Source organism: Nanorana parkeri, unplaced genomic scaffold (genome assembly GCF_000935625.1).
Source record: "Nanorana parkeri isolate BGI_ZX_2015 unplaced genomic scaffold, ASM93562v1 scaffold352, whole genome shotgun sequence".
Taxonomy (NCBI): Eukaryota; Metazoa; Chordata; class Amphibia; order Anura; family Dicroglossidae; genus Nanorana; species Nanorana parkeri.
In genome coordinates this window covers 187,909-204,665 of record NW_017306620.1, presented here as the reverse complement: position 1 = coordinate 204,665, position 16,757 = coordinate 187,909, and the positions used below count along the sequence as shown (strand labels likewise).

Here is a 16,757-nt window from a genome sequence, read left to right as displayed (position 1 = left end):
ATATATTTATATAGGCTTTTCAGCGCAGATTTTGTTTGTTTTGCAATTGTTGTTAATGCATTTGCTACATCTGGTAATTCTGCGAAACGTATCCTGTTAGTTCCAATGAGAAAAGCCAGATGTGTACACATTGGTGCAATCCTAAATGTTGCTAGCATCAAAAATAAGCCTGGACCATTTTTGGTGCTGTGGGTGTTCAGGGCTGCATTGATGTCTGTGAATTGAATGTTTCCTATTGAAACTAACAAACAATAAAGACTTGCAGTCAGCATGTGACAAATGCACCACACACACACACACACCCGTAAAGTTAAATAATTTTTGATACAGGACTTCTAAGACAAGAAAAAAATATATTAAATACTGTTGGTCTGATGCAATATTATCTTGATGTACATTCATCCCTGATGCCAGGAAAACTTGCTGGTCTGCTATTCAATGATTCCCCCAGCAACTCATAGCAGCTTAGATGCTCTAATGCATTTAGCCTGTTACAATACCTCTTTTGAATGACCATCTCTTCATCCATAGTTTAGAAAAAGAAGGCCAAGAGTTGTTCAAGAGAGAGTCAGACATTTCGAGGACAAGCTGCTATTTCAGTGAGACATTTGAACCAGCTGCAGACATCAGGCTCAGTCTGAACCATCAGGACCAAAACAGCCCAGGATTTCCATCAGAGCTCCAAATTAGGGGCTGACTGCAGGGGGGAGGTACATCCTCTAAGAATCTGTTCTGGCTGCTGTATAATTCATGGCTAAAAGAGAAATATTTAACTGTTCGTTGTCTAGGTACCTTTGTAATAAAAAAAAAAAAAAAAAGACCATGAGGAAATAGTGTAACTATTAATAGGTTGACGCAGGATAACGGACATAGATTCTGATACCTCTTATCACGGGTACCCGTGATAAGGGCACATTTTACTAAGTATTGTCTTTTTGCTTTAATTTTCTTTCTAGAAATGTTTTCTGTATAACCATCTATACATGGTGTTTTGTAGCTGCATCAAAATATTGTAGATAATAAAAGTATGGCAGTTGTGGGCACAGGAGGGACTGAGAAGATTTCAGTGTCTGGGGACTGAGAAGTGACAAGTGCTTTGGAAATGAATTTGAAAGCAAAGACAGCTTACACAGGGTGATTTGTAGCGCGATTTGCACTAAAAAATTGCTCAAATATGAAGCTCAATGTAGCTCGTCCAATGCATTTCAATGGAGCTGTTCACATCTCACAGCTCAATGTCGCCTGCAACTTGTAGCTCAAGCTTGTCGCTCGAACATGACCTATTTTTCTGCAGATTTTGTGCGATTTGGCTCCAATAGACTGCCAAAAGAAGCGCTAAGTAGCGCGACAAAATGTGCACTGTAGCTTAATGTAGTTCAATGTCGCTCAGCTCAAATCAGCGCTGAAAGCGTGCTTATTTTATTGTATCTCAGTGTGAATGGGGTCTAAGTGCTACCAAGTAGACGACCTCTACAATTTGCAATTAAATTATTCTTGTTTTTTTCTGTCTTCCTTTAACTTGCACAACGACATATTCCGCATCTCTAATAGGTAGCAGAGTGACCATTAAGGTCTCATTCACACTGCCGCGCATATTACGCGCGTATAGTACCATATGCAGCATATGCAAATAAATCACATAGCTGCGTATGAAGCCGTATTTTTGCGCAGCGTAAAAATGCACAAAAACAGAATAGAACCGAGATGCATCCGGGCAGCGTATTTCTGCGTATTTACGCACGTACTCGTGTTTGCCAGCATATCGCAGAAATCGCAGTGTGCAAACATGCACGATCACGCGGTCCCAGGATGCGTGTCCTGGGATATCCGATATCTGAACCTAGCCTAAGAGTGAGCAAAGAGCAGTAAGTGGGGCATTGTGCTGCAGTGCAAAGCAATGTGGAAAATATGAATAGGAAGTGGTGTTAGACAAATGTAAATCTTTATCATGTATAGGGATTGTTTACGCATTGCAGAGAGACACTGTGCTGCAGAGCTGAACAATGCTACGACAATGAAACATAAGTAGATAAAGCAATTAGGGATGTTCAGATACCAAGTACTATACTCGTAACAAGTACAAGTTCATGTACAGATACTTTTGAGCTCCAAGACTAGACTAGAGAAAAATTCAAAAATTAGGAGGCAGCTGTCATTTTTAAGGAGCATAAGGAGCTCCTGGGATTTGTACATCTCTGTTTTAATGTATGCTTTTTTTAAATATAAATATATATTAGGGATGCACTGATACCATTTTTGCAAGTACAAGTACTGATACTTGCCCAAGTACTCACAGAAACAAGTACTGATACATTTTTGTTTATTGTCATGTGACCAGGCCCGGATTCCCCACAAGGCCACCGATGCCTGGCCTCGGTTGTAATGAAATGCTACTGTTGTATAGCCAGCTGTATTGTGTGTTAGCTGGCTATGTTTGTTTAAGTTCCACCCATACTATACAAAATGCTATAAAGCAAGAGGTGTGCGCATGATGGTGGTGGTGGTGCTGGGGAGGGTTGTCAAATCAGTAAGTACTGTCCTAAGAGGGTGTCATACATAGGAAAACAAAATTATAGATTACAATTTAAGAAAAAAATTAAATAAAAAAATTTAAAGTGATAAAAAAGTTTTAAAAAAATAAAGAAACAGTAAAAAAAATTGACACTAACCCGGCCACCCTGCCATCTGTTTTCCATTTTCCATCAATGGGAAGGGGGGGAGGATGGGGGGGGGGCGCATCATGGAACCTGGCCTTGGGCCGGCAGGGAGAGTAAACCCGGCCCTGCATGTGACAGCTTTTCTAAAACAATACAGACTAATGATTTCAGGACAGTGTTGGAACGCCAGAGCTAGGTCCCAGCTGCAACCGCTGCAACCCTGGTAGTTCTCGTGAAAATGGCAAGTATCGGCACTGGTATCTGAACTGGTATCTGAAGATCCCTAAAAGCAATGATAGATGGTAGAGACAAGGACATTGTGCAGTGGATTGTATATATTAGGGATGCACCGATACTGATCAGTATCGGTGCCAATACTGTCCATTTTCACGAGTACTCATGAAAATGCCCCGATACAAAGCGCCGATAATGGCACTTTACATTTTTAAACACGAGCAGTCTGCCTAAGGTACCGTGCTTGCTGGGGACCTCGCGCAACCTGCTGGGGACATCATGGCGGCTATCTTTTACAGCGCCAGTCCGGCTGCACATTTCCTCCTCCTTCCTCCCACCACCCGCACTGCCCGAGCAGCCATTGGGAGACCCAGAACAGCCCTGGAAACACCTGCACCCACCCGCACAGCCATGGGGAGACATGCACACAGCGCTGGTGACACTATACACTATACAGGACACTATACAGCCCTGGTGAGACACATACACAGCCCATGTGACACTGCACAGCCCCGGTGAGACCTGCACGCAAACCTGGTGAGACCGCACAGCCCTAGTGAGAACCGAACGCAGCCCTGGTGAGACCCATGCGCAGCCCTGGTGAGACCTGCACGCAGCCCTGACGACACTGCACAGCCATGGTGAGACTCATATGCAGCCCTGGTGAGACTGCACAGCCCTAGTGAGACCCTTATGCAGCCCTGGTGAGACTGCACAACTCAACAAGTTTTTGACAAGTCTTTTATTTAAAAAAAAAACGTCCAGCGTTGTCCACGACAACGACGACTCCATGAAATAAAAAAATAAAACAAGAAAAAATAAATTAAAATAATAATTTTTTTTAAATGTGACGATCTCCCGGCGCAGAATGGCATTCTGACAGATGCAGGCAAAATATAAACAATTGGGCGGAGCTAGCGGTGACAGCTAGCTAGCTCTGTTCAACTGTATACAGTTGTACGGCATCTGGCAGGTGAGGCATGATGGGCAAAGTCATCATTACTTTGCTCAATCATGGCTTTTTTAGAGACACATGAACTGCCGATGTTCGAGTCAAACTCTTGCTTGACTCAAACATCGAGCCCATCCCTACTTGCCATCTATCCAGATCTAACAAGGGAAACTCTGTAAAGGAAAAGGCTGTTAGGCCCCCTACTGAAAAACTTTATACAGCAAATTTCTTCTACTACATAAAACATGTGAGAACCGCCTCCACTGAGAGCAGCTTATGCAGATAATGTTATTGTTTACATTCAACGCCCCCAATTTTAACAATTCGGCCTTCTGGATATTAAGTTGCCCAGCTTGTCTCCTTAGCTTGGAGCCTTAGTATCTCTCTGTACAAGACAGTGTCCTACACACTTATCAACATTCTGGTCAAAGTGTCTGTCCATAAGGCCAAACAGGCCTGGGCACCGTTTCCACAGATACACACTGCTCCCTGCAGAATGACTCTCCTGGAAAGGAAAGAGCACTAGCCAGAATGATTGTCATTTGTGGGGCAATGCCTTCTTACAATTAGACTGCCACTTGGTCAGGGACTCCTTGCATGCTAAACCATGCTTAATCTGCACATTTACACAGTGACAGAGCATCAGTCTGTCACACCCTGTGTTAAATAACATTAAAAGTGACCTTTACCGTGGGATTGTACTCACCATTGACACCCATCATACCATAACATAAAACCTAAATAATAAAGTAAAACACAACAATGATTGAGGAATAACTATAGGCCGCGGCCCCTTTATTGGGTTTTAATCAATTTAACCAATATATAGACTTTAACCTTTATTACCAAACAAAACCTCTGTTAACCATTAACAGACCAGCATGCTTAGTCACTACGACTGAAGCAGCAATAACTTACACCAACCAAATTACCGTTCACCAACCACTGTCCACCCACAAAGTGGGCGACATTACCCAAACTGTTAACCATTAACAGACCAGCATGCTTAGTCACTACGACTCAAGCAGCAATAACACCGGCAATACACCGGAACTCAATCTTATTGAAACATTAGTTTTCCACAGCGTCTCCTATACCTAGTATTTCACAACTCTACAAAATACTTACCAAATTTCACACGCCTACTAACCTAATTTTTTCATCCCAATGGGAACATGAATTTCACCAACCCCTCTTGGACCATTAAAATAGTTTAAATTAGGCAGCTCTTGTGCACCTCATAGCTGTCCTCCATAATAGTAGAAACTATTTAAAAATGTATCTTTCATTCATACAAAACACCTGCCAGACGTCATGCAATTTTCCCCTAAAGTTTACCTCACTGAGAGGATATTACAGCCATGGAGTTTTTGCTCTCATGTGGTGGTCCTGTCCAACAGCTTAAACTTTACATTACGATCCCTGTTTTAACATAATCTTAACACGCAGAAAAACAGCTTCAAAAACAAAGCATAACTGTTTGCTTTAGCTACGTATACTACAGTTTATTCACAAAGATTTTAGAACAGTGGTGGTATATTTGTCGACCCATTCAAATTAATGTATAGAAAAAAATGTACCCCTGAAACACATTGACTGCATTTGTTGATCGAATTATGAATTATTAAAGACACCTCTGGACTCCTTTACCTTTTGGCTTGGCGCCTATTATTTCTAAATATTAAGTCACTTTTGGGTACCCAACAAGGTCCGGGTGAATGTGGCAGAGAGAGGGATCCAGGGGCTTCGTTTAGCGGGAGTCGTGACGGCACCCCCCCTCAGTCCTGCGCCCGGGGCAAGCGCCGCCCCCCTGGTTGTTACGCCACTGCTCTGAACAATGCTAACAGTACTCCCACTATAAACAAGTATTCAGACAGTGTAATCAAGCAGTACTCATCTTACTCCAAAACATGCCTCTCAGGCTGTCAGTCTTGGCCTAGCTGCAGGAACCCCAAGGCATTCGACAAAGCATTGGTCAAGTACCATTTAGTGTAGCGGAAGGGCTTGATGGTTTGGTAGATGTCCTCTACAGAGTAAGAACTACTAATAAAATACCTCCAACTCGATAGGAAAGGCGTAGAACGGGTATCTTTATGCATCTCTGCATCCAGTTTGTCTTTATTCATCAGGAGTTTAAGATCCATAGTAATCTCTGTTGTCGTATATATCCGTGTGAGAAGGACAAACACTGGAGCGATCGTCTGATCACTCCAGTGTTTGTAAATAACTGGGGACACATAGTACTATGTGTCCCCAGTTATGAATGAGCAGGCTGTGATTTACATTACAGCCTGTTCATTCAAGATTTCACCAATGGGGAGAAGCACTCAGTACAGAGGCTCCTCCCCATTCAGAAACTATTGATAGTAAGTATGAATGGGAGGAGCCTCTGTACTGAGTGCTTCCCATTCATTGAGTGCTGAGGCTGCTAAAAAAGAAATTGAGGATTTGGTGTCCTCAATTTCTTTTCTATTTTAAAAGGGAAATGTCAGGGGTCTGTTTGGACCCCTAATATTTCCCAAAGCCCCCCCAACAGTAAAAAATAAAAAAAAATGATTTTAACCACTTCCCGGCCGGCCGTTGTAAAAAAACGGCCGGCCAGGAGCTCTCTAGATCTGAGCGGGCGTCTTTAGACGTCCGCTCAGCCACGCCCCCTCGCGCGCACCGCTGGGCGCTCGCGAGCGGGAAATGCCCGTTATTTGAAAACAGGCAGCGATGCCTGTTAACATACAAGCGATCCGCCGGCTATAGAGCCGGCGGATCGCTTGTATGAGGTCCCGTGAATTGCGCCCTCCCCGGCTCCCCCCCTCCCGCTGTCAAGCTGGTCCCGGGCTCTGCTGTGCCCAGTGCGAGCCCGGGACCAGCATATGGCCTCTGTCACAGGGGATCAGAGGGAGCTCGGTACACGAGCTCCCTCCGGTCCCCTCTCCGCTGTCAGAATGCGGAAGTGGTGTATATTACATCACTTCCGCATTCTTGTGTCACTCTCCAGCTTCAGATGCTGGAGAGAAGCTGATGAAGCAGATCTGTGCTTCATCAGCTTCTTCAGGGGGGTCCTAGGTGACATTAGGGGTCTTGGAGACCCCTGATGTCTCCATAAAGAGGACCTGTCACATATTTTGCTATCACATAAGGGGGTTTTCTAACCCCCCTATGTGATAGCAATAAAGTTTCCCCCCCAAAAATGTAAAGTTACAAATAAAAAAGAATTAGTCCCCCCCATACATACACGCATGCAAACAGGCGTCGGGTGCGCATACGTGTGAAAACGACGATTTCGCCCATTACGCCGCACATGTTACATATCGCCGCGAACGTCGGAATGAGAGCAATAATTGTAGGGCTATCAATCACTGATAACACTAAACTGATGAGCGGTAAAAACTTTCCAAAGCGTCGCCTATGGTCAATTTTGGGCATGGTAATTTTTTGCGATTTTGCGGGTGCGCGCAATTTTAAAGCATGACATGTTTGGTGTCCATTTACCCGACGTGACCCCGTCTTTTTATATTTTACCAAAAATATGGGTGATAAATGGGTGTGGTTACTGGGGGTGTGGCCACTAAAGGGTGTGGCCACTGAGGGGTGTGGTCACTGAGGGGCGCTGTAAAGCTTTCTCGCACAGGGCGCCTAAAGGCCTAAGGCCGGCCCTGAAGAGAGGCTTATCAGTGTCACAATCTGGGGACTGGGGCACTAGGGCATGAGAGCTCTGGGTCTTGCAGAGCGGCCTAGAATCACGGACCAGAGTGAAAACTGGGGTGTAGGTCTTAGGAAACTTAGGGAGGAAGTCTGTGCGCTTTTGGGGACGCACTAGTGGCGCAGACTCTAAGAAGGCCCGGGCATCTAATTGGCTGCCGGACACCTTCCAGGTTGTGGCCCTCTAGCGCACCCACACAGGACTAGTTGCAGCACCAGGGCACTGGACACAAGGGCACACAGGGGAGAAACCTATAGACAGGCTGCAGTACAGGGTACAGTGACAGGTAGGAAAGAAACTTGAAAGCCAGGAGGTAAGGAGACACAACAAAAGGTGCAAAACCCACAAGACAAGATATACCAAGGAGGGGAGCAACACAGACACACTGGAGACATGGGTACATAGGGAATATGCGTAGCAAAGGCGCACTAGGATCACAAAGGTAACAGGTACAACAACAACAACACACAAGGGATGCGCATTGCACAGAGATACGGGGGTAGCAGAAGCTCACAGGAGAAGTGCATAAAAAGAGATACAGGTAGGAAAGAAACCTGAAGCCAGGAGGTAAGGATAGTAACTGGCACACAGGAAGAGCGACACAACGAAAGGTGCAAAACGCACAACACAAGATACACCAAAGAGGGAAGCAACACAGACACTGGAGACAGTGGTACACAGGGAAGGTGCATAGCAAAGGTGCACTAGGAGCAGGGCCGGCCTTAGGGGTGTGCGAGCTGTGCGGCCGCACCAGGGCGCCATGGCCCTGGTGCCCTGTGCGGCCGACACAGCTCCTCGTATATTGTGCCTACAAGTTTAATACCTTTGAATAAAAGTTTTATTTTATCATACTTTTTAATATGTTTCTTTGCGGCTTAACAAAATAGTCTTTAAATGGTGCGGATTTTGGGGGAAATGGGTGTGGTTATGGGGGTGTGGCCACTAAAGGGTGTGGTCACTGAGGGCGCTGTAAAGCTTTCTCGCACAGGGCGCCTAAAGGCCTAAGGCCGGCCCTGACTAGGAGCACGAAGATAACAGGTACAACAACGTACAAGGGATATGCAATGCACAGAAATAGCAGAAGCCCACAGGAGAAGTTCATACAAAGAGATATAGGGTACACAGAAGATACACACAAGAAGCAGGACAAGGTGGCAAATGCACACAGGTAGTGTGCGTTACAAGGTGGTATTGAACACAGATAACACAGAAGGCGTGAGAGACACTGAGGTGAGGTAAGTAAACAGGAATATCGTACACTGGGGAAAGGCAGGCAGTAGCACGGAGAGTCCAAGTAAATAGGGGAGACACACACACAGCCTGGCGAAGAAGAACACTAAAGCAGAATAGCAAGACTTACAGCACACAGGAGAAAGCACAGGAAGGTCTCAAGAAATATACACAGGTACACACTGGGAACTTAGGAAAGGCTCAGGAACCCTTTGCAGGTCTTATGGCTTAATTAGCTGATTAGAGTGGGACACTTTGAGCCTAGAATATTGCACCTTTTCACAATATTCTAATTTTCTGAGATTGTGGATTTGGGGTTTTCATGAGCTGTAAGCCATAATCATCACAATTATGACAAATCACGGCTTGAACTATCTTGCTTTGCATGTAATGAGTCTTACTCTATATGTAGATATAGATAGATAGATATCTATCTCTCTCTTTATCTATCTATCTATCTATCTATCTATCTATCTATCTATCTATCTATAACTCTCTCTCTCTTTATCTCCTACAACACACTACATAGGGCCGCGGTGTCAGCAGCCTTATATAGTGTGCTGCAGGGACTTAGCTGTGAGACATGATTGGGCAGAGTCATCGTGACTTTGCCAAATCATGGCTCTAAATGTGTACTAAGCCCTGATTGGCACAGTGGCCAATTACAGTTTCGTAGGGCGCAGTGCATTGTGGGATGTTCCGCGGTAGAACAGGCTATGTTCAAGTTGAACCTATGTTCGATTCGAACATGCCGCCCATCACTACACAGGAAGCCAAAAGCACAGGGGTCCAAGAAAGCATAGGCAATGCCAGTCACAGGAAACGTGAGAGGTCTGACACAAGAGAAAAGACTTCTTATTTGAACCCAGAGCAACAAGCGAGGTAAGGCTAAATAAGGGAGGAGGTGTGCAGATTGGCTGCAGCCTTGTGACACACCATAGGCTGTCAGCCAAGCACCAGGGACCAAAGGGAAAATCCGGCACGGATTCCCGGACATTGTGACAATCAGAAGACATAACTGTACTGCCCTGCCAAATGCTCATGAGATGCAAATGCTGTATGGAAGCAAAGGCCACATGTACCCTACTTCCACAGGCACCCCAAAGAAAGACCACCCACTCTCCATCGCATCCATGAATACCTGTTGAGTAACCTCTTATTCTGACTCCAATCGTTGTGATAGCGAAATATATCCCTTGCTGAGACCTCTATGCCTGGCCTGTATAAGCAGATATACTCACTGTGGACAATCCTCGTCAGATAGCTGAACTCGTCAATACCGATTCATTCAAAGAGGTGTTTATTCTTAACATCAGGGTACAGCAGATGATAGGAACAGCAGTTGAACGGTTATAGTATTGTGCGGTCAGAAAATGATGCCTTTCCTACGTACTGTGCAGATTATATGTGTGTCCTTGTTACATGTGGCTTCTAACTGTGGCCATGACACAGGAAGTACTGCACACAGGAAGAAGGAAGGGCGTACACTAGGGGAAAATACATCGTCACATGAGGAATAATTACAGAAAGCATGTTTGTTACAACAAAAGGCCACTAGATGGCAGCATAGGATAACACATGAATTTAGCTATGAGAAAATAGTTAGGCAAATCACACTATATAAATTCTAACCTATATAACAATGCTAATATTAACTGAGGCTATGCATCTCATATTCTATGCCCCTATTGGGGCGGCACACCTCTCTTACCATACATCTTCATGCCATAGATCATTTCATCCCCATTCCAGCCTTCACTGATTCGGGTTCTGTGGCTAATTTCATCAGGGCTCTCCTAGGCCTAGATCTGGGGCTCATCCTGGAACCTGCCTCCACAACTCTCTCCATGTTGGCCATACACTTTCCCGTGATCCCATATGCCAGCAAACGGTGCCCCTTGAGATTTTCACTGGAGTGCTTCATAAGGAAACCCTTTCCTTGGTTTTTCTGCACAACGCCCCATCCATCATCCTATGTTTTTCCTGGCTGCAGCGGCACTTGACAGGCATAAACTAATACAATCTCAAAGTTCTGACCTGGGGGTCCCCCCCCCCCACTTACAAAAGTAGCACTGCTTTTTCTTCATTACAAAGAAGGACAGAATTCTAAGACCTTGTACAGGCTAGCAGGGCCTAGATGCCATTACTATCAAAAATCAGTATCTGCTGCCCCTCATCAACAAACTATTTGATCACCTACGTTGAAAATCGACGGATTAGTGGCATTTTTGTACAACAAAAATCGCACAATGAAAACTGCACATGCAGTTCGATCGGCGAATATTGGCCAGTTAGTAGTGTTGACGAACGATAATCAGAGACTACATTGGTTTGTGCATGATGGGCTGTTTGAACGAAAATTGAACGAGGGTGCGATGTCGGGACAAAGAAAAAGTTGTACAATGGTTGTAAGGTGCATGGCCACCTATAGAGAGATTCACCCTATTAGAAAGATATCATAAAGGTGCCCATACACCTTACAATTATCGGACGATTTTCGGTCGTGATCGCGCTTTCGTCTGAAAATCGGCCAGTTGATGGGAAGTGCACAACCTCAATTACTGTACAACTGGCAGATTTTCGTCTTTCAAGCAGCCTAGAAAATTTTCCTCGAGTTGGACGGAAATCGGTGGATTAGTGGCGTTTTCGTACAACAAAAAACGCACAATGAAAACTGCACCTGCGCAAATAAAAATGTGGTCGTTCGATCAGCGAAAATCGTCCAGTTAGTAGTGCTGACGAATGATAACTGCAGACTATTGAACGAGGGTGAGATGTCTGGACAAAAAAAGTTGTACAATGGCTGTAAGGTGTATGGCCAGCTTTAAGGTGCCCATACACTGCACAATTCTCGTACGAGAATTGCGGGAAATCCCGCGATCGTACGAGAATCGTGCAGTGTGAATGAAGACGTGCGACCGTTTCTACTGTACGGTCGCAGGTCTTTTGTCTAAGGAGCATGCTAGAAAACCAGTCGAAAATCTTACGATTTTCGGCTGGTTTGAACGATGCTCGGGAGACAAATGCCGAACGGGCCGGTGTGCGCATGCGCACACTGCCCGTTCAGCATTGCGGTCATCGGAAGCCCGCCCCTCAGGGGGGCGGGCTTCCGATGATCGCAAGTACGATCTGCCTGTCCAAGATGGGCAGATCGTACGTTTTTTAAATTACTTTACAACCATCGCAAGACTAAGGTCTTGCGATGGTTGTAAAGTGTATGGCCACCTTTAGAGAGATTCACCTTATTTGTCCTGGTGGCCGTTAAAAGAAAAGACATTCCAAAATTATAGGATGTCATCAGAACAGGAATAGATTTCCTCTGATTACTCTGGTTTTCTCCCACACTCCCAAGACATGCTGGTAGGTTAATTGTCTCCTGTCTAAATTGGCACTGAATGCATGTGAGATAGGGACCTTAGACTGTAAGCTCCTTGAGGGCAGGGACTGATGTGAACCCTCTTTTGTCCAAAATGGAAAAACGGTTTTAGGTTTAGTTCTACTCATGGGGCTGCCCTGTGCTTTATGAACGCACACAGCACAGCAGACAACGTTCAAACTGTCACGTGCCCTGTAATGCAACACACACACACCTTCCAATAAAAATTCTTCTTTCTGTTTGCGGTGCCGGTGTTCTGTCGAGAATGACAACCCAGTCGAATTTGCCGACCTCACCATCTGCGTTTTGGCACAGACGTTATTAACGAGGAAACAGCCATTTATTTACAAAGTATTAATTGCTAATTGTTACCGTTCATAATATGCCATCTGAGCCAGTAAATGATGGATGGCATTTTATGCACATTCACAATTGCATTATTATGTCATTGCTTACAATATTAATTGTGAATGTGCATAAAATGCCATCCATCATTTACAGCCATGGATGGCATATTATGAACGGTCACAATTAACAATTAGAAATGAATACTTTGTAAATAAATGGCTGTTTCCGCGTTAATCCCAGTGTGTGCGCAAGCGCAGATGGTGAGGTCGGCAAATTCGACTGGGTCTCGAGAACACCGGGGAGGAGCCGCAGCTGTGACACTCCACTGGAAGGGTGGGGCTATGCCATCGGTATAGTGGCGAGCTTTACATACTACCGTATGTCGGGCAGAATAGGGCGAGCACATGGGCGTGTCTGGCCTCAGCAGGGCGGTCACATGGGCGTGTTGGGACAGAGTAGGGCGGGGACCCGTGGTGTCATGGTGGAAGCCTATTGATTAATGGCCAGCGAGGGAAATTTGAATGGCCGGTTGTGTTTACTGTATTTTTTTTTGGTCAATAGTAATGGGTTATTCGAGGCTGTTCTTCTAGTCTGCCGAATGGTAATGTCCGCTTTTATTACAGCACTATCTAAATCCGTCCATTAACCGGCTGGCCGCTGGTTAAGCTCGTCCTGAGTTTCCTTGTGTCTGAATGGAGGATGGCGGCTCTGGCTCGGAAGTTGTGCGAAGCAGTGGAGAATGAAGACGCAAAGTAAGAGCCGTGTTGCATTAGGAGTTTTATACGCACATACAGCCTAAGCTTTGTGTGATATTGGCTTGCTTATGGAATCTACATGTCCGGACATGTTTCCCGTGGTGTGTGCGCTGCCAGGGGTATAGCTGGAAGAGAAAGCAAGCCTACTTATTTGTAAATAGAAGACACTTTGTTTTCTGTGTACAGGTTTACTCTATGAGAAAGTCTGTCCAATCAGGAGGATAGAAGTCCTGCACGTGTATACTACAAACAATGCCTTCCACTTTGCTAGGCAAAACAAATGAGTGCAGGTGTATATCAACACAGCTTGTGAGCTTCTATGAACCCCAAGTCACCTTTCACACCTTCGCATCAAAGTGCACATGTTCACAGAACGCAGGAAAACCTGGATGCAGAATCTGCTACCTGAGCTTTTTTTTTGGAGAGTTTTATGCACGTCAACACGTTTGGCAAGTGGTTTTCAAAGCATTCTGACGTGTCTTTCAGCTTGTGCTGTCCTCTATTTTGTTCCCCAGTGTTTTTTTGGGGCAGATGACAGCTGGCTACCGCACAACAAATGCTCCAAAAAAATGTGCAAAACCACCTGCGTCACCTGTTTACAGACATTTCCATTGAAGTCTATAAGGCCAAAAGCACAGACATCTGCAGAAAAGTAGCTCATGCATTTTTTTTTTCCCAGTGACAGTCTACTGGCAAGAAGATGCTCAGGTGTGAACAGGGGGCATTGCTTTGGTTGCAGCTACAAAACGCCTAGGTGTGAAGGGGACCAGGCCTGTAGCTACCACGGGGCGAGTGAGGCACTTGCCTCAGACGCAGCTGAGAGGGGCGCACTCAGAGCCGGCCTGGCTGCGTCTCCTTGCCCCTGTTGCCATGGCGAGCACAGGGCGCCATTAGCAACAGGGGCGCCTTGTGGCCAACACAGCCACGGCTTGGCAAGGGAGAAGGGGAGCGACACAGGCTTCAGCTTCTCCTCGGATCCCTACTGCTCTCCCCCACCTGTATGGGCAAAGAACTCTCCTTCCTCAATCACACACAATCACGTTTTGGACGAAATGAAGGGAAACTAAAAACGTTTTCATTAGTTTCGTCAAACAAAACAAATTTCTATGATATTTTGGATTTGGCCACCAGCGCACTCTGCACATGCGCGCCGCCATCCTGGAGGCGGGGGGCATGACATCACTTACCGCACATGTCTATTGGGGGGCACAATTTTCTGTTCTTGCCTCGGGCGCAAGAGGAGCTAGCTACGGCTCTTACAGGGACTAAGGGCCCAATGACATTTTTGCTTTGCAGTGACGTGTTAGCATGGTGCACGTTAGGTGCGTTAGCATAATCTGGTAAAAATAAAGCACAAGGAGTGCCTCCATAGTGTAAAACTGATTTATTGTAGCTAAAAAAAAAAAAGACAGCTGAAAAGGTACTTACAAACCAGTCAGTATAAACGAGCATTAAGAGATCTCAAGAGGGCATCAGGAAGAATGAACGAAATGGCGCTGACCCTCCTTCAGTTGACGCGTTTAAGAACCTCTTGAAAGGTGAAAAGGGCTTGGCCTCTGAAACGCGTGAACTGAAGGAGGGTCTTTTTTAATCTACAATAAATCAGTTTTACACTATGGAGGCGCTCCTTGTGCTTTATTTATACCAGATATCCGGTTTTCCCTGACTGTGAGGAGCTGCCCCCGTGTTGTTGGAGATATGATCAGGAGCAGTTACTGTTTTTGGCAATATATTTATCGTTGCGTTAGCATAATGTAATTCCATTCATTTTGAATGGCACCCCAATGCAGGAAGGCATTCTTCTTTTTTTTTGTGTCTGTTCTAGTGTTGTGATTGCGAATGGGTTGCAACGTGCATGTCAACACGTAACATAATGTGAATTAATGTAAGAAAGACAAAGTTTGGATAGGCCCTAAGGCTCAGGCTATTGTGGTGACGCACCGTGCCTACATTGGTACATTGCGGTGCCGTTCATTTTCAATGGCGGTCCAGACTTACCAGCGTTGGAGTGCACAGTAATGCATCACCATGCGTTGTGGTGCGCTGCATTACCAAAAATACTGCAGGTACGATTCGTGGTCCATCTCAGTGTGTTGGAAGCCTAGTCAAATAAAATAAGCTGCCTTTACGCAACTTGTGTTTAATATGCGGCATAACGCGTTAACTGCTCCAAACTGCCATGGTGTGTTTGGTCCCTGAATGTAGTCATTGGGAGATCACTTGCACTCCTTTTGTGAATTAGGCAGGGCTGGCGCAGTCTTTGATTTGCCAATGGGGGCTTATTCTTGGGGCTTGTTCACATTAGCTGGTGCGTGTTGTGAAATGCATTTCCGGCTTTTTTTTCCCCGGTGTTATTTATATTATACTATATGCAATGCATGTCAGTGTGTTGCTATGCTTTGCTGTGTGTTGTAACTAGGGATACACTGATATCGATACTAGTATCGGTGCCGATACTGAGTATTTGGGCGGGCACTTCCTGTATCAGGAAGCCGGGCAGAGCGTCATTACACGCTGCCCACTTGTGATGAGAGAGCATGGAGCCGACTTCCCGGCCAATCAGAAAGCAGGGCGTCGCGTCATTACACGGCTCCCGGCTTCCTGATTGGCCAGACGGCTCCGGCTGGCTACTGAAGGAAGGCCACGTTCTGGCTGCAGAGGCCCCGTGGTGGGTGACAGGCTGGACATACCAAGGTAAGAGGGGACAGACTTTTTTGTTAATCGGGAAGCCGGGTGGTGAGTCTTTACACGCCACCTGGCTTCCGGAATGGGACTTCCGTTACTCGGTAATTGGTATCGGCGAGTACCGTAAAAAAAAATTATCGGTACTGTGTACCAAAATACCGTTATTGCTGTATCCCTAGTTGTAACAAAATGTGTGCTTGCATCATTTTATCACAATGCACACCAACACAGCATTGGTGTAAACAGGCCCTATACAGCAAGACTTTTTGCTTCGTCTTTGTGTTGGCCAACGTGTGTGGTCAGCATGGGGCTTGTACACGCAAGATTCAATCTGATTAGACTTAAAGAAGAACTCTAGGCAGGTTCACACCATTTTCTGGACCAGATCTGGAATACAGTGCATTGCGTCTTGCCGCAATTTTTACCGCTTTCCAGAGCTGTTTTTTTTTTTTTTGCACTTAAAATGGGCTTTCAGGTGCGTTCCAACTGGGTGTTTGATGCGTTCCACTGCATTTCAAACCAGACAAAATGAGACATGCACTATTTTTCTGGTCTGGTCTGGAGCGGACTGCGATGGTGTGAGGCCAGAAATAGCATAGGGATACATTTTGGGTCCGGAAACAAACTGATCTGATCTGGAGATGATCTGTATGTGGTGTAAATGGGCCCTCTGTGCAGAACAAATGTTAACCCTTGCAGTGGGGCTACCCCTGCATTGCAAGGGTTTAGTGCTCGTTTTCATCTAGGCATGCAAATAACAAAGATATGCTCACCCGATCCTCAGACATGGCTGGCTACTAGACCGGTCCCTGCCGCCTCTCTT

General features: G+C 45.5%; 1 protein-coding gene across 1 annotated transcript in view; it reads left to right on the top strand.

Moving 5' to 3' along the window:
* The first annotated feature begins 13,153 nt into the window (after window positions 1–13,153).
* Window positions 13,154–16,757, top strand: part of ANKLE1 (ankyrin repeat and LEM domain containing 1) — a 67,710-nt gene continuing 64,106 nt past the window's right edge. The window contains exon 1 of the mRNA XM_018558656.1: window positions 13,154–13,246. Coding sequence (XP_018414158.1) covers window positions 13,194–13,246 — 53 coding nt within the window. The 5' untranslated portion in view covers window positions 13,154–13,193. The remainder of the gene's footprint in view (window positions 13,247–16,757) is intronic.